The sequence below is a fragment of the Schistocerca gregaria genome, chromosome 4, assembly GCF_023897955.1.
Source record: "Schistocerca gregaria isolate iqSchGreg1 chromosome 4, iqSchGreg1.2, whole genome shotgun sequence".
Classification (NCBI taxonomy): domain Eukaryota; kingdom Metazoa; phylum Arthropoda; class Insecta; order Orthoptera; family Acrididae; genus Schistocerca; species Schistocerca gregaria.
In genome coordinates, this window is record NC_064923.1 from 678,510,797 (window position 1) to 678,531,938 (window position 21,142).

The window sequence follows — 21,142 nt, forward strand, 5'->3', positions numbered from 1 at the left end:
CAGGTTGGCCATATTGAACAATGCTCCTTGCTGGATGGCTGCAGCATTTTCACTGCAGAGTTGGTTGCCATCTATTGTGCTATTGAGCATATCTGCTTCTGCTCCGGTGAGTCCTTCATCACGCATAGTGACTCCTTAAGCAGCCTACGACCTCTCAACCAGTGCTTCCCTCGACACCCTTTGGTGATGACTATCCAGGAGTCTCTTTATGTTCTATGCAACAGTGGACATTCAGTGACTTTCATCTGGACCACAGGACATGTCAGGACACCAGGAAATGAACTTCCTGGTCACCTGGCCAAAGAGGCTACTAGTAAACCATCTCTGCTGATTGGCCTGCCAGAGACTGATTTGTGATTGGTCTTCCACCACAAAGTTTTCACTATCTGGGATATTGAATGGTGCACCCTCAGTACACCAAATAAACTCTCTGTTATCAAGGAGACAACAAACATATGGCAGTCATTCATGCAAACTACTCACAGGGAATCTGTTGTCTTTTGCTGGTTCTGCATTGGCCATATTTGGCTAACACATGGTCACCTCCTCCGTCACAAGGACCCACCTCGGTGTCACTGTGGCTCCTCTATAACTGTTGTCCACATCTTGTTGGACTCCCCAATTTTAGCCGCTCTGTGGTGGAGTTTTAACCTTCCCAGCACCCTACATACAGCGTTGGTGACAATACCTCAACAGCAGATTAGGGTTTATTCTTTATTTGTGATTTACCATCTGGCCCTCTCTCCAAGGCCTCCACTCATCCTCCATTTTAATGTTCTGTCACCCTTTCTTTCCATTTGTTTGTCTTCGTATTCGTCCTTTCCCTATGTGTGTTCATCTCATCTTGTCTTTTTGGTGTGTACATTTTAGTGTGTTGCAGAGTGCCTGGATCATCCTCTTTTATTCTTGTGATCAGCCAGCCCAGACCATCTGCTCTATGGTTTTAGTACCTTCCCCTACCTTCCCTTGTGGTGTATGTTTTCCCCGTTTTTTGTTCATTTCTTATGTTTTCTCTTTCAGTGTGGTTCCTTTGCCCCTTTTACTTTCCCAAACTCAATTTGGGTGTTGTTTCATCTTGATCCTTGTTTGCATCAGGAAAAGGGACTGATGACCCTGTAGCTTGGTCCCTTTATACCCCAAACCAACCAAACACTCCAGTTGATAAATGTTCCACTTCTGTGTGGAACATCACCTTCCTCCACCTATGTGCCTTCAAGATTTCATTGTGAAAAGCATCTCCCATTCAGGTTCTCCCCCATGCTCTGCACTACCCATGGGGAAGGGGGGGGGAGGTGGGGGGAGGAGTTCTCTGTGGCAGCTACTGACAACAAAAACAGCACCTCCAAGTTTTGGCTTGCAGACTCTTAGCTCTAAGTTCTTTTTGTGATCTTTGCACATCATAGATCTTTTCATATTTGTTCATTGTTTGTTCTTGCAACTAGGGAATAAACTGTTGTGCAGTGTCTCTCGTGTTGGTGATTTCTATTCCTTCACTATACAACAAAGGGACAGAAAATACCAAAAATCTTTTTGTTTCTGAAGAAGTATTTATGTTATCAATAAATATGTTTGTAAAATAAGCCCATGGCTGCACAGTTCCAGACCAAATCCCAGTCCACCTAAACCATACACTTGTTGAAATTCTTATGTTCACTTCGCAGTAGCTTTAATAGTTACTGATAACAAAAAAAAGTTCAACTGAACTGCAATGATCACAGACATGATTAATTATACACTCCTGGAAATGGAAAAAAGAACACATTGACAACGGGGTGTCAGACCCACCATACTTGCTCCGGACACTGCGAGAGGGCTGTACAAGCAATGATCACACACACAGCACAGCGGACACACCAGGAACCGCAGTGTTGGCCGTCGAATGGCGCTAGCTGCGCAGCATTTGTGCACCGCTGCCGTCAGTGTCAGCCAGTTTGCCGTGGCATACGGAGCTCCATCGCAGTCTTTAACACTGGTAGCATGCCGCGACAGCGTGGAAGTGAACTGTATGTGCAGTTGACAGACTTTGAGCGAGGGTGTATAGTGGGCATGCAGGAGGCCGGGTGGACGTATTGCCGAATTGCTCAACACGTGGGGCGTGAGGTCTCCACAGTACATCGATGTTGTTGCCAGTGGTCGGCGGAAGGTGCACGTGCCCGTCGACCTGGGACCGGACCGCAGCGACGCACGGATGCACGCCAAGACTGTAGGATCCTACACAGTGCCGTAGGGGACCGCACCGCCACTTCCCAGCAAATTAGGGACACTGTTGCTCCTGGGGTATCAGCGAGGACCATTCGCAACCGTCTCCATGAAGCTGGGCTACGGTCCCGCACACCGTTAGGACGTCTTCTGCTCACGCCCCAACATCGTGCAGCCCGCCTCCAGTGGTGTCGCGACAGGCGTGAATGGAGGGACGAATGGAGACGTGTCGTCTTCAGCGATGAGAGTCGCTTCTGCCTTGGTGCTAATGATGGTCATATGCGTGTTTGGCGCCATGCAGGTGAGCGCCACAATCAGGACTGCATACGACCGAGGCACACAGGGCCAACACCCGGCATCATGGTGTGGGGAGCGATCTCCTACACTGGCCGTACACCTCTGGTGATCGTCGAGGGGACACTGAATAGTGCACGGTACAGCCAAACCGTCATCGAACCCATCGTTCTACCATTCCTAGACCGGCAAGGGAACTTGCTGTTCCAACAGGACAATGCATGTCCGCATGTATCCCGTGCCACCCAACGTGCTCTAGAAGGTGTAAGTCAACTACCCTGGCCAGCAAGATCTCCGGATCTGTCCCCCATTGAGCATGTTTGGGACTGGATGAAGCGTCGTCTCACGCAGTCTGCACGTCCAGCACGAACGCTGGTCCAACTGAGGCGCCAGGTGGAAATGGCATGGCAAGCCGTTCCACAGGACTACGTCCAACATCTCTACGATCGTCTCCATGGGAGAATAGCAGCCTGCATTGCTGCGAAAGGTGGATATACACTGTACTAGTGCCGACATTGTGCATGGTCTGTTGCCTGTGTCTATCTGCCTGTGGTTCTGTCAGTGTGATCATGTGATGTATCTGACCCCAGGAATGTGTCAATAAAGTTTCCCCTTCCTGGGACAATGAATTCACGGTGTTCTTATTTCAATTTCCAGGAGTGTATAATTGTCTGGATTCAGGGATTGTGGATTCCTGTTAACTACATGGAAAATTGCAATGTTCATTGTAAAGTGAATGACAAGTAGTAAGGCCACTATTGCTGCAGGTGTAGGTAACTGTTTGGTTTGAAAAATACCAGCACAGTCAGGTAAATACTGAAAGGTTGAGTTGTTCTTTGGTTTCCAGCCAGGAGAAGACAATGATGAAACAAACTATTTCAACAATGTACCTTGCCTTCATCTTCCGATGCAGCCAGCACGATGAATGAAAAAATGAAATGAAATGTCGTGTGACGAGGGCCTCCCGTCGGGTAGACCACTCACCTGCTGCAAGTCTTTCGATTTGACGCCACTTCGGCGACTTGCGCTTCGATGGGGATGAATGATTTTGCTAAATTGTGCTTCTGTTACATTCAAATTGCCCACCATACCCTATCTTGCCACTGGCTACATGCAGCATCAGGTACAGTATTGGTGGAGAGCCATTATCACTGGAAGCTGGGTAGGAACTCATCCCCCATTAGTTGCAGAAGTCACTCTCGGCTAACGTTGTGGCTTCATTTGGTGGAATACTGGCTCGCACACTTTACTGAAAGTGAAACCACTGTTCCTATTCATCTAGCCATCAGCTACTCATATCTTAACAGGCTCCTTTAAGGAACAGTCCCAAAATGTCTAAATTTTTGTTAGCACCTCCAGTTTTTTCACACACTGTGTCCGCAATACAGATTTTGTGGGTTTGTTGAGTTCAGTGTGTCTCCCGTGCTTATAGATGTTAGGTTTATGGAGACCCAAGTCCACATTCACTGGATGTAAGAGTGCTTGTGTTTTTCGAGGTGGATGGAATAGGCATTTGTGTTACGCTGAATTAAGATTTTGCTGATTTTATTTGATATTTTTCCAGCATACAGTAGGAATGCCATTATCTTATTCCCTTGTTGTGTTCTATTTGCTGGGCTTGTACATCCTGCCTAATGGCACATCAGATTTGTGTCTTGCCATATCCTTTCCTCTCCAGTACTCCATTAAGACGGTTATGCTCCTTTGGTAGATTTTCTTTGTCAGTTATTTTATGAAAGTAATATGCCCTTTCCCTGTGAGGGGTGATGACAGCAGCTGGAAGCTTGCAGGAACAAATCATTGTGGGTAGCCTTCCTGTGCACACTGTTTCACACAGTACCAGTGCATTTGACCAGAATGTCTCCTAGAGATGGCCTCCTTACTGTTGCCTGATTTTTGGCAGTGGGTTGATGCTCTCTCTGCAGCTCAATCTGGCTGAACTGAGTGCAGTGCAAAAGCCAATCAAGTCTCAAAGCAGGAGAAGTCTAGCAGCAGTAGAATAACAAAAGTTGCAAGATGAGCAACAATGGACCAGAATCAATCTCACAGGAAAACAGACTGATGATACAGTGAAATCAGTTCTCCTGAAGAGACTCAGTTTTACACCAACAGGAACTGGTACATATCACTGGCACAGAACAATTTATATCCATCCATCCCAGTGACAATGTGGAAGAAAAATGTGGAAAAATGTGCCACATGCTCACCAAAGCCATTTCACCAAAGGCAATCACCCCAAAAGCAGGGGGAGGTACCTTGTAAGAAGTATGGAAAGGTTTTAAAATAATCAAGCAAATGTTATTGTACTTCTTTTGCTATCAAAGTACAGTAACAGCAAATGCCCAGCAATCCAGCATGCAGTAAACTGGAATGAAACCTGACTAATAGTGTAAAAGGGAAGACTGCTGAGCTTTGACCACATGTTGTTGCACTACTAAGGCTCCGATTTTCTTAAAGTACACTAATAAGACATCCCCATATAGCCTATTGTAAGAAACACAGGCACCCTTATACAATGCCTGGTCAAACTTCTATTGGCAGTTTTAAGTCCCACCATCGGTGAATGTCAACGAGGCATTAGAAACTCAGTGCACAAGGCATGTTCAGAAAATTAGTGTATTAGATTTTTATATTTTCATTTAGAAAACTGTGTATTTGAAAAAAATTACAGGATATTGTTGATACTCTTGTTAACTATTTTTCCACATAATCACCATCTCATTCAGTGCATGTGGTGAGCCATGGCACAAGCTTTTTGTGCCGTCCTTGAAGAACTCTCCCACCAGCTCCTCCTCCCACTTCAGAAACTCTGTCTGTACCTGCTTGTTGGTTGAAAATTTTATTTCACTCATGTGTACCTTCAGGGAGATGAAAGGATGATAATCTGAAGGTGCCAAGTAAGGGCAACAGGGAACTACAGGAGAGGAAGAGGGGGTGTAGGAGCTTCTAAACATACCAACCAAATGAATCCAAGAGTATCCTGGTGGCTAAGGCAGTGTCAGGGCAAGTGGTCAAGCAACAAGCACACTCCTCTCATCAACATTCCCCCCTTTTGTTTTGAATGCTCGTCTTGAGTTTTTTAGGATCTTACAGTTTTGTTGTGAATTGATGGTCTCCTTCTGAGGCAAAAATTGTGTTTAGTCTCAAAAACTGAGGTCTTGATTTTTTTTATCCAAAATTTTGGTTTTGATTTTTTGGCAGATGGAGAAGTGACATGACACCACTGTTAAGACTGTCTTTTTGTCTCAAGCATGTAATGAGCCACCCACATTTCATCTCCATTCACTATGGGGCTAAGAAGATCCTCGCCTTCCAATTCAAGTCACTCAAGAAACTTGCAGATGCTACTGAATTTTTCTTGTGCTACTCTGCCAGCTGTTTTGCAATTCATTTTGCACAGTTTCTAGTATCCAAGAGTTTCTGTGAGTGTATTGTGTAAGGAAGTTTGGAGAGTTGAGGAAACATCACAGAACTTTCATCCACTTCTATCGGCAGTCTTCACAAACAGTTTCATCGATTTTTGTTGCACCAACTCATCAGTCAAAATGGAAAGTCTTCCTCTCTTCTGTTCATCATGAACATTTGTTCTGCCCCCATTAAACTCCCTGCACCACTTAAATACACTCCTTTTGTTCGTAACACGTTTGCTGTAAACCAATTGAGTTTGAGAAAAAATTTTGGTATATGTTATTCCTTCCATGAGCAAACAAGTGGATCACAGCAAGTGACTTGCAGTTGGTAGAATTCTTATCAACATTTTTCACATAACTGGATACTACAATGTGAGTTTACCTGCTACCATGTGACTGCAATGCTTGTTCTGGTCATGCACTCCCCTCTACCACAAAATGTTGCTAACCCTCAAGAAACAAAAAACCACAGCCCATTATGGTCACAGTATACTTACTTTCTGAACATGCCACATACTTCATTCAACAGCTACAAGAACACCTTGTAACATGGACCTTTATGGATGCCTCTGACATGGGGTGCAAAAGACATTTACTTCTTCAGACATGTTGATAACCCTCATTTTGTGTGACCACATGGGCATGAAAGGCTTCAGGATAGGAGTGTTGATATTTTTGACAAATATAGGGAATCTGATGCAGCAATATTTAAAAAAATATCATTCTCAGCTCTTGATATATTGAGAAAAAATATCAATATATCGCCGAAAAAAATATCGAAGTATTGGCCCACAAAAATATCAGTTTAACATTGTAAATATACTGCCAGTTTTAAAGCTGTATATTTAAGTATTGATTTAAATAAAATAGAAAGAAACTTCCACATGGGAAAAATATACTGGCGCTTTCCCGCTTGGTAAGTCTTGGAATCTTTGTTTTAAAGTATTGATTTATTATTAGATATTCCATACATCAACAAACTAGCAGCCTGCCTGTCTCCCTTAGAGCAAGAATTGAAAGGAAAACTTTGCACATACACACTTGGTGATAACTACTTTACCAACAATGGTAACTGCATGTAAGTGACACAATAAAAGGTGTCCAATGGGTCCATTGCTTGGTTTTGTCACATATTGGATTTGTCCAGAACACTTCATGTTGACTTCCATGTTTTTTTCCATTTCTGCCAACACCAGTGACCTAGCAGCTGTAGTGTCAAAATTGCATGGTGAAGCTAGTACTGCAGTTTCTATTGGTAGCACCAAGTGGTGATTATGTCAACATTTCTCCTCACACATCTCCACATATCATAAAGATGAATCTTGTCATTTATATTTTTCTTCATCATTTTCAGCAACTGATTTTGAAGAAATTGTTTTTGAATACAATGGGTCTGCTATTTCTTCACATCGAAAATCTCATTATTATATACCCCCCCCCCCCCCCCCCCAGTGCAGTCAGACTTCTTCTGTTATGCCACATATACCTGCTACACACAGTCAAAGACAAAGATTGGATGTGATGAAAGCTCAAAAAGTAGTAAGACTCCTTAATACAGTGAAAGTAAATTAAGTTCTACTACAATTTTAAAAGAACAAATTCAAGTATATAAGGAAAATTGTGAAAAAAATATAATGTAAAGTAAAAATATTGTCACTTGACATTGCCACTTCAGCATCGATATATCGGGGAAAAAGTATCGTAGATATATATCGATATTTTTGGGAAACATATTGATATATCAATATTTTATCAACAGCTCTACTTCAGGAATTCATCCAACATTTGAATTCTCTGCACACTGGAGTCAAATTCCCTATGGAGGTGGAAGAGAATGGGAAACTCTCATTCTTTGACATCTTGGTCAAATGCACAACACATGACAGTAAGGGATACAGTTCATATGAGACAACCACCCACACAGGCTTGTACTTGTATGCTTTCAGGTGCCATCATTCCTCACACTGTGAGAGTGTGTTGCTTACTCTGGTCCATAGGCCTCATGTAACAACTGATGAGCCTACCAATGGGGTTGAAGAAGCCATGTTGAAGAAGTACAGAGAGATAAATATCTTCAGGCTGAAGGCACAGGCTGAGCAAACAGAACAAAACTATGAAAATATGTCAGGAGCACAGAAGACACACAAAGCATACAAGTTTTAGTTTTGCTGAGTCTCTATCATGTTGCAGTGTTTCGCAGGGATTTTGTGGATCCCATATTCAAACACTGTGAATATTTGCATTTTCACTCATATTATTAATAGTAAGGCAGGAGAAACAGTTTGTCCTTCATCTTTCTGACCACATTGGCACAACATTCAGTACAGTTTTGTTTGCCATTTACACCAAAAACCTAAACAAATTCTAAGTAGTAGGGCTTGTATACAAAAGGAATCTAAAAACATGTTATACAGAAGTATTCTTAATTCTCTACTAGTCATATTGGTTGAATTTCTGTGATTAAGCACAAAATTTTCATCAGACCATCTCTTCACCCCACCTAACACATGTGGTCAGTCCACTTCATTTTTTGTAGATATATTGTTGAAACTGCTTAAATCAGAGCCTTATTCTTTTCCTAGTTGCTGGGTCAGTGCTGAATCAGAGACAAAATTCTGTCTGTACTAAAGCTGCTGACTCATTTCTTCTAAACTCAAGGATGCAGCAAACCTTAAGCTATAGGTTAGCCATTGGTGTAGCAAAACAGCTTAAATCACTAAACAAAGGCAAGACCCCTGGCCCAGATATTATACCAGTCAGATTCCTTTCAAAGTGTGTGGATACTATAGCTCCATATACAACTGCTCGCTCATCAAAACATCTGTACCTAAAGACTGGAAAGTTGCACAAGTCACACCAATAACCAAGAAAGGAAATAGGAGTAATTTGCTGAATTACAGACCCATATCACTAAAATCAATTTTGGGACATATGCTGTGTTCAAACATTGTGAATTACCTTGAAGAAAATGATTTGTGTGAAACAAAACTAGCTCTTTATTCTCACAAAATAATGGGTACTATCAACACAGGATGTCAAACTGATTCCATATTTTTAGATTTCCAGAAGGCTTTTGACATCGTTCCTCACAAGCAACTTCTAATCGACATGTGTGATATCATCTCAGCTATGCAGTTGGATTTGTAATTCCTGTCAGGAAGGTCACAGTCTGTAGTAATTGACTGAAGCCATCAAGTAAAATGGAAGTAATGTCTGGCATTCCTCTTCTGTTCCAAATCTATACCAATAACATAGGTGACAATCTGAGCAATCCTCTTAGATGTTTTCCAATGATGCTCTCATTTACCCTCTTGTAAAGTTATCAGATGATCAAATCCAATTGCAAAATTATATAGACAAGACATATGTACAGTATAAAAATGTCGATTGACTCTTAAATAATGAAAACTGTGAAGTCATCCACATGAATACTAAAAGAAATTTGCTAACTATAAACTCTATTAAATACTTAGTGATTAAAACTGTGAATAACTTACATTGGAATGCTCACATAGATGATGTTGTTGGGAAAGAAAACCAAAGACTGAAATTTATTGACACAACACTTAGAAAGTGCAACAGGTCTACTAAAGAGACCACTTACACCATGCTTGCCTGGCCTCTTCTGGAGTGCAGTATGCAGTGGGGGATCTGGATCAGATGGGACTGACAGAGGACATTGGAAAAGGCCAAAGAAGAGCAGATCATTTTGAATTACCATGAAATGGGAGGAATACTGCCACAGATATGATACTTAAATTGGGGATAACAATGATTAAAACAAGGGCACTTTTTCTCATGAAATTTCAGTTACCAACTTCATTTTCCAACTGCAGAAATATTTTGATGGTGCCCAACTACATAGGGAGGACTGATTGTCATAATAAAATAAAAGAAATCAGAGGTCATACGCAAAGATTTAAGTGCTATTTTTTCCATATGCCATTAGAGAGTGGAATGGTAGTGAAATAGCTTGAAGATGGTTCTGTGAACCCTCTTCCAAGCACTTAATTGTGAACTGCAGAGTAATCATGTCGATGTAGATGTTGACCTTACTGATAACTTGTCCAAACTGGCTCTACATCTACATCTACATGACTACTCTGCAATTCACATTTAAGTGCTTGGCAGAGGGTTCATCGAACCACAATCATACTATCTCTCTACTATTCCACTCCCGAACAGAGAGCGGGAAAAACGAACACCTAAACCTTTCTGTTCGAGCTCTGATTTCCCTTATTTTATTTTGATGATCATTCCTACCTAAGTAGGTTGGGCTCAACAAAATATTTTCGCATTCGGAAGAGAAAGTTGGTGACTGAAATTTCGTAAAAAGGTCTCGCCGCGACGAAAAACGTCTATGCTGTAATGACTTCCATCCCAACTCGTGTATCATATCTGCCACTCTCTCTCCCCTATAACACGATAATACAAAACAAGCTGCCCTTTTTTGCACCCTTTTGATGTCCTCCGTCAATCCCACCTGGTAAGGATCCCACACCGCGCAGCAATATTCTAACAGAGGACGAACGAGTGTAGTGTAAGCTGTCTCTTTAGTGGACTTGTTGCATCTTCTAAGTGTCCTGCCAATGAAATGCAACCTTTGGCTCGCCTTCCCGACAATATTATCTATGTGGTCCTTCCAACTGAAGTTGTTCGTAATTTTAACACCCAGGTACTTAGTTGAATTGACAGCCTTGAGAATTGTACTATTTATCAAGTAATCGAATTCCAACGGATTTCTTTAGGAACTCATGTGGATCATCTCACACTTTTCGTTATTTAGCGTCAACTGCCACCTGACACACCATACAGCAATCTTTTCTAAATCGCTTTGCAGCTGATACTGGTCTTCGGATGACCTTACTAGACGGTAAATTACAGCATCATCTGCGAACAGTCTAAGAGAACTGCTCAGATTGTCACCCAGGTCATTTATATAGATCAGGAACAGTAGAGGTCCCAGGACGCTTCCCTGGGGAACACCTGATATCACTTCAGTTTTACTCGATGATTTGCCGTCTATTACTACGAACTGCGACCTTCCTGACAGGAAATCACGAATCCAGTCGCACAACTGAGACGATACCCCATAGCTCCGCAGCTTGATTAGAAGTCGCTTGTGAGGAACGGTGTCAAAAGCTTTCCGGAAATCTAGAAATACGGAATCAACTTGAGATCCCCTGTCGATAGCGGCCATTACTTCGTGCGAATAAAGAGCTAGCTGCGTTGCACAAGAGCGATGTTTTCTGAAGCCATGCTGATTACGTGTCAATAGATCGTTCCCTTCGAGGTGATTCATAATGTTTGAATACAGTATATGCTCCAAAACCCTACTGCAAACCGACGTCAATGATATAGGTCTGTAGTTAAATGGATTACTCCTACTACCCTTCTTGAACACTGAATTTGGATGAGAACACTAACATTCAGTTGCACAACTATCAGTGCTCTAGAAGTGGTAGCTAAAACATCAGATCCTCTTCCTGTCAATGATGTGGAGACTATTCATATTCAACTGATATTTTATGAAATAAAAATTTAATAAATTGCTCCATATTTTTCAATAATGGTGTACATCTCTATTAATTATTAGTAAATTATTACTTTCTTGTGTGTCTTGTTTAAGTTGTTCTGCCTCTCTTCATGTGCCTGTTTCACTCTGCTCAAGTTGTTGTACAGTGTATCCTAACTTCTTTCTGACAGTTTTTAACTCTCGGTTAATTGATGTTACTGACCCATACTAGTTGCTTATTCTCTACAACCTCCACCCTTTTGACATGCACCTGCTTTGAGTTCAACTGTATTATTAAGAAATTTCTTTTAAAACCCAATTCATTCTTTAAATTACACACACACACACACACACACACACACACACACACACACACACACACACACACACACACACACATATATAAAATAGAAAGAAACTTCCACATGGGAAAAATATATTAAAAACAAAGATTCCAAGACTTACCAAGCGGGAAAGTGCCGGCAGACAGGCACATGAACAAAACACACAAACACACACACAGAATTGCTAGCTTTCGCAACTGATGGTTGCTTCTTCAGGAAGGAGAGGGAAAGACGAAAGAATGTGGGTTTTAAGGGAGAGGGTAAGGAGTGATTCCAATCCCGGGAGCGGAAAGACTTCCCTTAGGGGGAAAAAAAGGACAGGTGTACACTCACGCGCACACACACACGCACACATATCCATCCGCACATACACAGACACAAGCAGACATATTTAGGCAACAGTGTCATTTAGGCAAATTTGCCTAAATATGTCTGCTTGTGTCTGTGTATGTGTGGATGGATATGTGTGTGTGTGTGTTTGCGCGTGAGTGTACACCTGTCCTTTTTTTCCCCCTAAGGGAAGTCTTTCCGCTCCCGGGATTGGAATGACTCCTTACCCTCTCCCTTAAAACCCACATCCTTTCGTCTTTCCCTCTCCTTCCTGAAGAAGCAACCATCGGTTGCGAAAGCTAGTAATTCTGTGTGTGTGTTTGTGTGTTTTGTTCTTGTGCCTGTCTGCCGGCGTTTTCCCGCTTGGTAAGTCTTGGAATCTTTGTTTTTAATATATTTTTCCCATGTGGAAGTTTCTTTCTATTTTATTTTCATCATCATATATATATATATATAGATAATATCAAAATACACCAGAATTATTAAATGTGAACTCTTTCTTAGTACAGCTCAACATCACAATTGTGGTTACCTGCAGAAACCTAATTCTTGTTTTCATATCAAATCCACTGAAGAGGAATGTGGACTTGAGGTACCTTATTCTGTCCGTAAACTGGCAACAATACAGGGTTACTGTTGTTTCAGAACTAAGAAAAGAAGAAGCCACAGTGGGAGCTGCATCAGAATGTGATTTAGTCATCCCAAAAGAATGCTTTGGAGATTTGGATATGAATTACATTGAGAGCTGCCACTTCAAAATAATTAAAAAGGGTGAACATGTAGTCTTGGAAGATGTGAGTAAAAAAGGCACATTTATTGATGAAACAGCTGTTGGCAAAGGAAAGACAAAAGTATTGGCACACAATAGTAAAATTGCATTAATAGACAAGACAACAACAGGTGAATATTAAACAGCATATTAAACGTAGTTTTCCAAAATGACTAAAAAATTCAAATTTTCATATTAACTATAATACATCACTGCTCTTTTACATGTTTCAGTTCTTGTTTTTATGGACAAAAAGACTTGTGATATGTGTAATTATCCTCCAACCATTAAGGATAAATATGCAGTATCATATTTACTTGGATCTGGAGGATTTGGTAGTGTTCATGCAATATTTAACAAGGTATGTAACACCCAAATTTAAATAGTAACAATTAAAGTATGTAACATGTATTCCAGGAGAAATAAAATAATAAAAGTAAATGAATGGGAGAAATAAAATATAAAAATAAATGAACAACTGAGAGGTTAAATATGACTGATAATGTGCAAATTTCAACTTTATTATCTTTTTCCTTCCCAGGAGCAATATCATTCAGGAAATAGAAGCCAAGCCTCTGAGTCTGTTTTGAGTGCTAGAAGGGGAAGTTAAGTGTCAGCACTGCACAGTTTCATTATTTTCTTATTTGAAAATTGCAGAACCTGTTTTCACTCATGAATAACATTACAGAAATTTTCCTAATTTAATGAAGTGCCCTCAGCCAACAATTATGTTTTAAAAGCATATTTTCTTGTGAGTAATTGTCATTTCATCTTTGCTGTTGATACCCTTTTACTTATGGGGCGACTATAATTAAACTTTTGCTACCTGAGCCAGTGTAGATGGAAAACTATTTACCTTAGGGCACCCAACTTTATAGGAATAATGTTCAGACTGCACCCTGCAGGATTTGCATTGTTAGTAGTGTTTATGTCATGACTTGCTATTAGGCACTGGTACTGGTGCAGTGATGTAGGGCTAAAGCACAAGCATCAGTGTGCATTGCAGTTGCCAACAGTAAGCATGGAAGTATCAGTGCAGTAAAGGAATATGGAAAGTCCTCTTCTACACAGGGGTTGAAGAACATGATTTGGAAATTTGAACAAACTGGCGATTTAGGAATAGCATCTGGGACAGTCCAACAGCCAAATGCACCACAAATTGTTGAAGAGGTTATCTTGCCATAGCTGAGAATGCTGGATGCAGTGTGCAATCTTTAAGCAGTGCACGAGCTGTGTCATGACAGCAGAACATTCTGTGGTCCACTGTTCAAAAAGTGCTGTGAACAACTGCAAACTGGTGTCTCTAGTGCAGTTCCAGGCTCTCATGGATGTGGATGGCCATCACAGTGAGCAATGTTTGTAATCTGTAATGTAAACATGGTATGCAATTAACAAGTTTTACCCTCTCATATTCCTTTCAATGATTTATTTGTTATTTCTCTATTGCATGTCCTTACAAATGGTTCCACAAAGTTTCATTGTCCTACAGTTATGCATTTTTCATGGTGGCCTCTCAAGTAGTGAAAGTTTAATTATAACAGTGATGTACATGCTTTGATGTATGTTAATTTGCAAGCTAATTTGCAGACAAAAATAATACATATAACATTTCCTTTTTCAGAAAAGCCACAAGGGATATGCCATGAAAGCAATCACTCTCCATCCTGGTGAAGAAAAGTATGCCAAATGGGAGGCAAAAATTCTCAGAGGGTTGAAACATGTAAGTATGTAATTTTACTGAAAATCAGATACAGAGTCTTCAAGCAGTTTGAAATGGCACAATATGCCACTTATGTCTATCAAACTGTCATTGAAGATGTTCAACAAAGACTGACCGTTATTTTCTGTTGTGTCTGATAGCATTGATAAACAGAATAATTATCTTACATTCCTGGTTAATCAGTTGATTCTTTATTTTTTCCACAGATAAGTTAAGTACGGAATTGTTCAGTTGATTTGGGATAAGTTAACTGCAATACAACAAAAATTATTATATACTGCTGTTTACAAAACATACAAACATTACTGGTTGTCAAATTACAATAAACAGAAGTGAAAACAAATTACAATAAACAGAAGTGAAAACAAACATAGTGATTCATATGAAATTATGGCACATCCATACTTAATAGTTAATTTAAGTTACACAAAGACACACTGAATAGATTGACTTACATTAGAACTTCATATCTAGAAATTCCTTCGCAGAAATAAGCAGTGCTACAATAATATTCATTGCAATTTGACTATCATTTGTATTGTTAATGTGTTTGATTTGACTAATCTCTACATTTCAGTTCCCATGCATTTTACATATTGTCATACAATTTTGTATTTCGGGTATGATAATGTGACTTTTGTTTCTTGTGCCATAGTAGTGGCAACTGAGGTTTTTATTTATGTGGTGACTCCAAAGGCTTCATTGTGAAACAAGTCAATGTATTTGTATATATTGTTGAACACTATAGTGTAAACATGCATAATCAAACAGCATGTGATTCAAGTGCATCAATGTCTGGCCTAGAAAGGACGCCTCACAACCTGGACAGATGGTGCAGCAAATGCTGTGCCATGTGCACAACAGCCCAATATAAGCCCAGCATGCTGGGCCCTCGGCCTCACTTGTGTTTACTTACTTATTGTATGCTCACCTGTGAGACTGTATATTGATGTGTTCTATAGTTATGAGACTTTGTCCCATTCTATACTTCATGCATTGTTATTGTGAATCTCTTCATGTGGAAACAGAATAAAACTTGGTTTGCATCCGAACAGTGTTAAAAGATACTTGGCATTGAGTGCAGTATTCTACTCAAGTGTTCCAAATGTTTTGTTTCTTGGTTTGATAAACAGCTAACATGTCAGTGGAAGAAATTCTTCAATCTCTTGTTGAACAATAATAAGCTCTCACTGACCAGCAGCAGGCTCTCTCTGTGGCACTGAACAATTTGGCAGCCTTGTTGACATGTCAGGTTCAACTGCCACAGACACAACCCCCATCGTTTCCTCTGTATGATGATTCCATCAAAGATTGGGATGCATATTAAAAACACTTTTGATAACATTTTCAAATTTTTAGAGTCGCCAGTTCCAGCTTGTATAAGACTTTATTTTTGTCATGGATATATCTTCGTGTTTATCATCTTTTATGTCAGCTAATTCCTCTTTAGGAACCTGCCAGTCTCTCTTTTGATGAAATGCATCAGTTGCTCTCTAACTGTCATTATTTGCTTAGCCATCATTGCCACTTTGTTATTGAGGCCTATCAGGACTCATATGCTGATTCAGTGGTTCATGATGCTATAATATGCTTGGCCTCACATGGGGAAGCTCATGAATGTGCTTCACATTCCTCTCTCACGGATGGTCTGAACATTGCTCTGTCTTTTGAAGGATCTAGGATGGTAGGAAATCAGATAGAAGCATGGTGTGCAATAACTGCCTTTGCTTCCTCTCCTCCTCAGCCACTGTTGGTTAGCTCACATGGGTAAGACGATGTCTCAGCTGTGTAACTGCAACCTCTATGCTGCATGGGGTAGCACTGACTTAAGCAGCAGCAGCAGCAGCAATTACCATCGCAGTAGTGGCCACATGCTCTTCTTCCATCTTTCCCTTATTGTATTGTTCAATATGAGCGGGTTGCATGCCAAAAGTGTTGGGTGACATGAAACCGTTGCTCTCATTGGTCGTTGAGTTACAACAAATAACAAATACCTATACTGGGACAGTTTTATACTTCCGTGACATACAGAGCAGTTGTTTAGCCTTTGAAGTTTCTAGTGGTGGATGATGGCAACACTAAAATCAATTTTTTTGTTAGATATCTTCAAAATTTTTGCTAATTTTCAGTTTCTGACACAAAGTGCATCTGGCACCAGATCAAGTTCCATATCAACAATTCGATGCACTCTACTCATTATATTCCTCCCTGTTCTTGGAAGGTCTGGGGTGTGCTTCCAATTTCAAGACCTAGGTCGTAATGGAACCAATAGCAGGCCAACTGTTTTTTGTGTCCATGCAGTACCAGTAGCTTTATGGGGACATATCAGATTGGAACTGGATCATATTATGTCTTTGAATGGTGTCACACCTGTCTCCTTGTGTGAATGGTCTGCTCCATTGGAAACTCTCACAACAGCCTTCGGCTCTATGGTGATTTTAAAGTATCTGTAGATTCACAATCTATTACTGACACCTAATCCTTACCCCATCCAGATGAACTCTTAGCATGGCTTTCCGGGGCCAATATTTTTCCACAATAGACTTCTCAGAAGCATACTTATGACTGCCTCTGGATGATGATTTCAAACATGTCCTTGTTGTGAATACCTCCTTTGGGTCATATCAATACCAGCACCTGCCATTCAGCATGGGTAGTGCCATTTTCCAACGATTTTTGGAGCAACTCACATCCTCTGTGCCAGGGTGTCTTAACTAACTGGATGATATTGTGGTCTCAGGTTCCTCAACAGATGAACATTTGCGGAAGCTTAGTGTTTTGTTCATGGTGCTACAGGCCGCAAATTTGAAATATAACTTGGACAAATCATAATTTCTTCAGCCTTCTATCATCTGTCAGTTTTGCAGTTTCACATGCTTGCACCAGGTCACCAACATGTCGAGGCCATTACAGCTCTGCTGCATCCTACCATTGTCAAAGAGTTGCAAGCCCTTCTCAGGAAGAGTGAACTACAATAAATTTCCTCCTGGTGCAACCACATTAGCCTAGCCACTTGATGCTCTCTTACGTAAAGATGTTTGTTTTCACTGGCCACCCACCTGTGCGCATGTTTCGCCCTATTAAAGTCAAAATACAGTTGGATTCTTGCTTGGTCATCTCCCAACCAGGCCAACATCTTGTTCTGGCCAGACACCTCCCAGTATGGCCTCAGAGCTGTCACCATGCTCAAATATGCAGATTGTCCCTAAGGCCATATTGTGTATGGTCCAAAACTGAATCAGGCCCAGCAGTGCTACTCGCAGATAGAAAAAGAAGCCCTTGCTATTTTATATGCACTCATAAATTTCATGTTTTCCTATACAGTTCTAAGTTTCATTTTATTTTTGATCATAAACCTCTGGTTTCTTTTCTCAGTCCTTGGATAAAGCGGCCCATTGCCTATAATATGGGCTCTTGTTTTTATAATGCTATAGCTATGACATTTATTTCTGACCCACAGCACAACACACTAACAAGGATGCTCTTTCTCAGTTGTTGTTTGGCCCTGCTCTATCATTTGATTAGGACGAACTGTTATGCCAAAGCCCAAAACACTATGGATGCTATGTTTGTTTGTGTGGCATGCAGCAGAATGGATGGTTTTTACATTACCAGTTCTCAGATTTTGGCAGCTGTCACAGCCAACCCTTCTTCCATCAATTTGCCCACCATGGCTGGCTGGATAAATCACTGGGCAAAGCATCGGATCCTTTGTGTAATAATTATGCTTTCTGCCACTGCCTCTTGGTTCTTGATGCTCCACAACTGTTGGCTACTGAAGAGTCAGCATCCAGGGTAGTAATCTCATCTCCATTGTGGTGGGATGCCACGCACCTTCTCCTCCCGGACCATTGGGGTGTTTCCCACACAAAATTGCTGGCCCACCACTACATGTTTTGAGCAGCCACTAGGAACATATTCATGCTGATTTTTCTGGGTCTGTTGCTCGACTCTTTTTAGCTTGTAGAAGTTGATGCTTCCTAAAAATTTCCATATGTTGTTCGTTGCCTGTCCACATCCACAGTAGCTATGATCGCTGCCCTCTCAAAGATTTTTTCCTTAGAAGTATTGCCATATATGCTAGTGGCAGACAACAGCCCACAGTTTGTGACTCAAGATTTTGAAGACTTTTGTACAAAGAGTGGAATCTGGAATGTTACAGCTTCTTCCTTTTATCCCCAGTCCAATGACAAGGCAGAGTGTCTGGTCTGTACATTAAAAACACAGTTGAAAAAATACATCACTCATTCTTCTCCTAAGGAAGCCCTCAATAGGTTCACTCCAGTTAGCGACCATAGCCCGGCAGAGCTGCTACCCAGCCACCAGCTCCATATGCTGCTTTATCTGCTCTGGCCGACTCCCACCCATGCCCAACACCTGTCTTGCAGTGTTTCCATCCTGGCTCTGCTGTGTGGACCTGCAGGTCTGGCCACACCCTAAATGGATACCAGTGGTCATCCACCACTGCCAAGCCCACCGCCTCTGCACTGTGACCATCACTAGTGGCTTGGTGTCATAACGCTATGACTAGATCCATTCATGCATGACTGACCATGCACCAGAGAGCCCTGCAGCCACCTCCACCAACTGCACCAGCCCCTGTGATGTGGTCCATGCCTCCTCAGCTCATGCACCATCTTCACTCTGTATGCTGCTGTCACTGGGTAGAGTAGCATGCAGCAGGCTGCCTCCATCTCCACAGCCCCTGTTGCTGCTGTTTCCATCTTCTATGCTGGCTCCATCACTAAGTGCCTGCCCAGATGTGGACATGGATACAGCACCATTATAACAATTGCTCCTTTATGGCTTCTTGCAGGGCAGTGGGCACTCCGCATGTTCATGCCTTTGCCATTTCAGACAATATTCTCCTGTGCCAGCATGATACCCGGTCCAGCAGTCATCACTTGCCGATTAGCACAAGTGGGAAGCAGTGTTGTAAACCTAAAATGTGAGTACACATAATCAAACAGCATGTGATACAAGTGCCTCCATGGTCGGCCTAGGGAGGCCAACTTACAGCACAGAAAGCACTGTGGCATGTACACAACAGTCCAATTTTAGCTTGCACACTGAGCACTTGGCCTCACTTATGTTTATTTACTTAGTGTATGCTGACATATGAGACTGTATATGATATGTTCTATAGTTACGAGATTTTGAATGGTTCTGCACTTCATTTAGTGTTATTGTGAATCTCTTCATGTGGAAGCAGAATAAAAATTGGTTGGTGTTACTTCCACTATTGCAATTTTACAATGTTACAAGATATAGGGATGCTATGGGCAAGAATTTAAACTTTGCAAAGTGATCTATATATGTTATATTTATTTTTAAATGAGATTACTCTCACTGTCTGCTTCTGTCATTTGAAATAGTATGAGTAGCTATTTCCACAGAAATGAAACTATAGCTCATAACAGACTCAATTAAGGCATGGTACATAACTCTGAAAAGTCAGCATTGACTGTACCTGTTCCTGATTACAGTGAGAAACAGTTTTTGCTAAGATTTTTTAGCAGTGTGTCTGTACACAATTTTTGCCTTAAAGTATCACTGATATGCAGGCCAAGAAATTTTGTTTCCTGTACTGTGCTAATTTTAGTTTCATCAGTATGTACATCTGGTCTGGATGGAGGATTATTTTTTCATATGTTGATTGCTTTTTGTGTGTTTATTAGAAAACTGGCTGCTGCAACTATGTAAGTGGAGAATATGTTCCTGGACCATTTCTTGGTGTGTGTGCTCATCACTTGTTATCAGTATATTGTATCACCTGCATACAAAAATGAACTAAGTTTGGGTATATGTTCTGGAAGGTCATTTATGAACAATGTCAAGAGGTCAGGGCCCAAAGCAGAGTCCTGCAGGACACATAGGTTTTACTGAGGGAACACCAATGTCTCTTCAATCTCAAATACCATAGCAGTTTCCACATCTGTTTATTCTTATAATACTCTGGAATGCTAAGAATAGTCTAGGCTAGTGTGAAAACTGAAAATAGACCTGCAATACTTTAAAAAAATGAGACTAAATTACTGGCCATCACTTTTCTTCAAGAGGTGAAATATCTAGTACTGCCACGAGACACATACAAAAGTACAAAAGCTATCCTAGATTTTAACCATAGTGTGTAGTCACATTAATGTGACAACCTGTCAGATGGCTGAATAACCACCTTTTGCAGTGCATACATGCAGGAAGAGTATCATTGAGGTTCCAGAAGGTGGGATGTGGAGCCTTGCAAACTCCAGTGCAGTGGCCAGGTTTTGCGGTTGAGGGTCCATGGCTCAAACTACATGATCAAGGTGGTCCCACAGATTCTTGATTGGGTTTAAATCTGGAAGTTTGGGGGCCAGGGAAGTATCGTAAACTCATCCAGGTGCACAGCAAGCAGTGTGCCATGTTGCATTGTCCTGTTGGTAGATGACATCATACTGAGGAGAAACAAGCTACATGTAAGGTGGAAATTGTCCCTAGGGATAGATGCATACTTGTCTTGATCCATTGTGCCTTCCAGAATTGTGAGATCACTCAGGGAAAATCATGAAAACATTCCATAGT

The 21,142-nt window shown here is 41.1% G+C and overlaps 1 protein-coding gene across 1 annotated transcript in view; it reads left to right on the top strand.

Moving 5' to 3' along the window:
* LOC126267226 (ovarian-specific serine/threonine-protein kinase Lok-like) overlaps positions 1-21,142 on the top strand; it is a 208,491-nt gene that overhangs the window by 124,462 nt on the left and 62,887 nt on the right. Inside the window, exons 2-4 of the mRNA XM_049972209.1 lie at positions 12,738-12,992; positions 13,095-13,222; positions 14,483-14,581. Coding sequence (XP_049828166.1) covers positions 12,738-12,992; positions 13,095-13,222; positions 14,483-14,581 — 482 coding nt within the window. The remainder of the gene's footprint in view (positions 1-12,737; positions 12,993-13,094; positions 13,223-14,482; positions 14,582-21,142) is intronic.